The 4,406-nt window shown below is 62.6% G+C and overlaps 1 protein-coding gene across 1 annotated transcript in view; it reads left to right on the top strand.

The window, feature by feature from the left end:
- Positions 1–4,396, top strand: part of LOC130580198 (transducin-like enhancer protein 1) — a 12,143-nt gene extending 7,747 nt beyond the window's left edge. The window contains exons 9-20 of the mRNA XM_057377551.1: positions 1–78; positions 212–256; positions 493–648; positions 849–975; positions 1,061–1,239; positions 1,315–1,391; positions 1,637–1,886; positions 2,177–2,424; positions 2,600–2,747; positions 2,828–2,978; positions 3,255–3,331; positions 3,850–4,396. The exon at positions 1–78 is cut by the window's left edge and continues 10 nt beyond it. Of these exons, the coding sequence (XP_057233534.1) occupies positions 1–78; positions 212–256; positions 493–648; positions 849–975; positions 1,061–1,239; positions 1,315–1,391; positions 1,637–1,886; positions 2,177–2,424; positions 2,600–2,747; positions 2,828–2,978; positions 3,255–3,331; positions 3,850–3,957 (1,644 nt within the window). The 3' untranslated portion in view covers positions 3,958–4,396. The remainder of the gene's footprint in view (positions 79–211; positions 257–492; positions 649–848; positions 976–1,060; positions 1,240–1,314; positions 1,392–1,636; positions 1,887–2,176; positions 2,425–2,599; positions 2,748–2,827; positions 2,979–3,254; positions 3,332–3,849) is intronic.
- The last annotated feature ends 10 nt before the right edge of the window (positions 4,397–4,406 follow it).

Here is a 4,406-nt window from a genome sequence, read left to right as displayed (position 1 = left end):
CGGGCGCGAGCCATCGCCGAGTACCTGAGCGGCAGCAAGAAGAGGAAGGTGGAGGAGAAGGATTTTGTCACAGATTATGTGAGCCCAGGGCTGGGGGATTCGGGGTGGCCCTGTCCTCCCCTGTGGGGTGATAAATGGGGCTGCCAGMACCTCTGGTGCAGCTCCAGGCAGGAGTGAGGGGGCTGACTCCAACCCTGCTCCTGTGTTTCAGGGCAGCGATGCAGACAAAAGTGAAGACAACTTGGTGGTGGATGAGGTCAGTGTGCTGGGACATTGGGAGGGGGCTGGGGTCAGTGTGGGCTGTCCATCCCTGAGCAGGGGGGCGCCAACAGGCTGCTCCAGGCAGAGGTGGCATCACAGGGAGGTGCCAGTGGGAGTTGTGTTCCCTGACCCTGGCCAGAGCAGCAGTGGGCACTGGTTGTGGCCACCAGCTCGCCATAACCTGGGATATCCCTGCTCTGCTGCCTGCTGATCTCTGTCCCTGCYCCCCAGGACCCCTCCTCCCCGCACAGCGTCCACTCCTACTCGTCCCGGGAGAACGGCGTGGAGAAGGTGCCCCTGGGCAGGAAGGAGACCGTGCCACTCAGCCCCACCTCCATGGCCTCCTCCAGCAGCACGTCCCCATCTCGGAGCAAGGACCCTCCCACGGTTTGTGTGCCCCTCAGGGCCGGTGCCCACATCCCTGCTGCCCATGGCTGGCTGTCAGAGCAGCCAGGCCCCAAACCCGTGGGGCAAAGTGCTGGAGGGGCTCCTGCTTTAGATCTCAGCTCAAATCACCTGCAGCACTGTCTGTGCTTGAGGGGAGCTGACAGGGACCCTGTGCAGTTGCCACGTTCTGCTCCTGGCAGGTGGAGAAGGCAGGGACACCCAGCCTGAAGTCCAGCACCCCCACGTCCCAGGGTGACCCCATCCCGGGCTCCAGCAGCTCCCAGCAGTTTCGCCCCACCGCTGCCAAGGTTCCCGTGGACCCTCTGGGTGAGTTTGACACCCCTGGCGTCTGGGTGGGTTCCAAGCTCTGCATGCAGACCCCCATCCCTTCACTCTGCCTCTCCCCCACCAGCCCTGGGCCTGAGGAATCCGCTGGGAGTGCAGAGCCCCTACTCGGCYGCCTTCAGCCTGGCTCACCCTGCGGTCAACGGGGACGTGGCCGGCACCGGCGCCTACGCCAGCCTGCACCTCATGTCCCCGCAGCTCAACGGGGCCRCCGTGGGAGCCGGTGGCTACGGGCGCTCGCCCCTGGTGCGTGAGCTGATCCCGTGGGGACGAGGGGCCACTCGGTGTGAGCTGCTCTGACCCGCTGTCCATCCCCTGCAGGTGGGCTACGACCCGCACCCACACATGCGCGTCCCGGGGCTGGTGGCCGGCATGCAAGTGGGGACATCGGGGAAGCCGTAAGTGGGGCGGGGCTGGGGAAGGGGGTGAGGGGATGTGGGATTGAAACTGGGCAGGGTGGACAAGCTGGGGGCAGCAGGGATGGGGAGCACAGCCTGGGGGGACACCAGGAGCTGGGCAGTGGCTGCTGTGTGCTCAGCCAGCATCACAGGGTTGCTTTGCTCGCAAGCTCCGACCCCAAACTGTGCCGGCCGCTGTCCACTCAGGATTCCGGCCGGGCTCTGACCACTCTGCTCCCTCGCAGCGCCTACTCRTTCCACGTCAGCGCCGACGGGCAGATGCAGCCGGTGCCGTTCCCCCCCGACGCCCTGATGGGCTCGGGCATCCCCCGGCACGCCCGGCAGCTGCACACGCTGAGCCACGGCGAGGTGGTGTGCGCCGTCACCATCAGCAACTCCACGCGCCACGTCTACACCGGGGGCAAGGGCTGCGTCAAGGTGTGGGACGTGGGGCAGCCGGGCACCAAGACGGCCGTGGCTCAGCTGGACTGCCTGGTGAGGATGAGGAGGAGATGAAAGGGTTCAGGGCTGGGGCTGGGAAGGGGAATGCGCCCCTTTTCCGGTGGTGGGGGGAGCACAGGGGCACCTGGTGAGCGCAGAGCCGCCCCTCCGACCCCCAGAGCCAAGCCCTGAAGCACCCAGCTTCACCGAGCCCCACCAAAAATGACACTCCATGAGCCCCAGAGGGGCCTTCCACATGTGCACTGAGAGGAGGGGACGCGTGTCCTGCAGTGCCCTGTGTGCTCATCGTCCCCTTGTCGCCCTGCCCCGTGTCCCCTGTTCAGAACCGGGACAACTACATCCGCTCCTGCAAGCTGCTCCCCGACGGCCGCAGCCTGATCGTGGGCGGGGAGGCCAGCACCCTGTCCATCTGGGACCTGGCGGCCCCCACGCCCCGCATCAAGGCCGAGCTCACCTCGTCCGCCCCCGCCTGCTACGCCCTGGCCATCAGCCCCGACGCCAAAGTCTGCTTCTCGTGCTGCAGCGACGGCAACATCGTGGTGTGGGACCTGCAGAACCAGACGCTGGTCAGGTGAGCATGGACTGTCAGGGGCTCCTCGGGTCAGGGACCACTCAGTCCCCTGCAGCACGGCCATGTCCCTCCCTATGTCCCCCCCCTGGCCAGGGGACAGTCCCTGTCCTCACAGCTGGGTGCTGCCCTGCCCTGACAGCCGTGCCCTCGCCCTCTCCATCCCCCTCTTTCCCAGGCAGTTTCAAGGCCACACGGACGGTGCCAGCTGCATCGACATCTCCAACGACGGCACCAAGCTGTGGACAGGGGGGCTGGACAACACCGTGCGCTGCTGGGACCTGCGCGAGGGGCGGCAGCTGCAGCAGCACGACTTCAGCTCCCAGGTGGGGCTGGGACCCTGTGGCAGCACCGTGGGGCCGGGTGGGAGCTGCCAGGYCACYGTGTGAGCCSTGTGTCCCCTCAGATCTTCTCGCTGGGGTACTGCCCGATGGGAGAGTGGCTGGCGGTGGGCATGGAGAGCAGCAACGTGGAGATCCTGCACGTCACCAAACCCGACAAGTACCAGCTGCAYCTCCACGAGAGCTGYGTCCTSTCTCTCAAATTCGCCTCCTGTGGTAGGCACACCTCTCCTGGCCCCTCTTTGCTCTGGAGCCTCACTGATGCCACCTTTGCTCCTGGCTGTGTGTCACAGGGCTCGTTGCTCTGGGGTCAAGCATTTGTTCTGGTAGCCAGCCCTGTCCCCAGTGGATGGCACTCAGAGAAGGGACATCCATGCCATCTGGAGCCAAACTCCCTTTTGTGTTCCCTGCCTCGTCCCCACAGCCTGGGAGGGATCTGTCACCGGGATCCAGCTGGTTTGGTGACACCAGGGCTGCTTTGTGCCCCTGCAGGGAAGTGGTTCGTGAGCACGGGCAAGGACAACCTGCTSAACGCCTGGCGGACACCCTATGGAGCCAGCATCTTCCAGGTGAGCAGGCAGCAGGGCTGGGGGCTCCTCAGGGTCAGTCTGCCCAGTAAAACCCAGTACAAGCCAGTACAAGCCAGTAAAACCCAGTACAAGCCAGTAAAACCCAGTACAACCCCGTAAAACCCAGTACAATTCTGTATAATGCAGTAAAACCCAGAACACCCCAGTATAACCCATTAAAACCCAGTACAACCCAGTACAACTCAGTAAAACCCAGTACAACCCAGTACAACCCCATAAAACCCAGTACACCCCATACAACCCCGTAAAACCCAGTACAACCCAGTACAACTCCATACAACCCAGTACAACCCAGTCCAACCCAGTACAACCCAGTGAAACCCAGTAAACCCAGTAAAACCCCGTACACCCCAGCTGTAAATGTGTTAGCAATACCAACCCCCCTCCCAAACCCCATAAACTCATCCCTGCAGCCTCCCCGAGCACAAATCCCCCAAAGAATCGGGGTGGGACCGTGCTCTGGGGCTGCTTCTTGCGTTCACCCCCGTTCTCTGCAGTCGAAGGAAACCTCCTCCGTCCTCAGCTGCGACATCTCCACGGACGATCAGTTCATCGTGACGGGCTCAGGGGACAAGAAGGCGACGGTTTACGAGATCATTTACTGATGAGGTGCCAACTGCGGGACGGGCAGGTGTCCACRTGGATGGACAGGTGGATTCTACCTGCCCTTCTGCTGAATTCCCAAAGAACGAGCGGCCAGCGGCTGTGGCATCCCAGCTGGAGGAGAGCGCAGAGAGGGGTGGAGGTGGCCCTGGCACCGTGGCCAGGCATGGTGCAGGCTGCTGCTCGGGGTGGATTTCCTGGGGACTTTCTCCTTGTTTTGTTCTTTGTGGGTTTCTTTTTAAATCTAGACTGTGGGAGTTGGAGATGGGGAGCGGGGGGGGAAAGGTCCGGCATTGTTAAGGGGTTTTGTTTGGGTGCTTTTTTTTATTTTGTTTTAACTTTTTGTTGTGGGGTTTTTATTTGGCTCTGGGGCCTGTCAGGGTGGATGGGCTCTGGCCATCGCTTCCCTCTGTGCCTCCCGGGGTGTATTTAATAATAAAAACAAACCAAA

This window comes from Malurus melanocephalus, unplaced genomic scaffold, assembly GCF_030028575.1.
Source record: "Malurus melanocephalus ecotype Western Australia unplaced genomic scaffold, MMel_1.1 scaffold_318, whole genome shotgun sequence".
Taxonomy (NCBI): Eukaryota; Metazoa; Chordata; class Aves; order Passeriformes; family Maluridae; genus Malurus; species Malurus melanocephalus.
The sequence above is the reverse complement of the archived record's forward strand: the minus strand, read 5'-3'. Positions and strand labels throughout refer to the sequence as shown.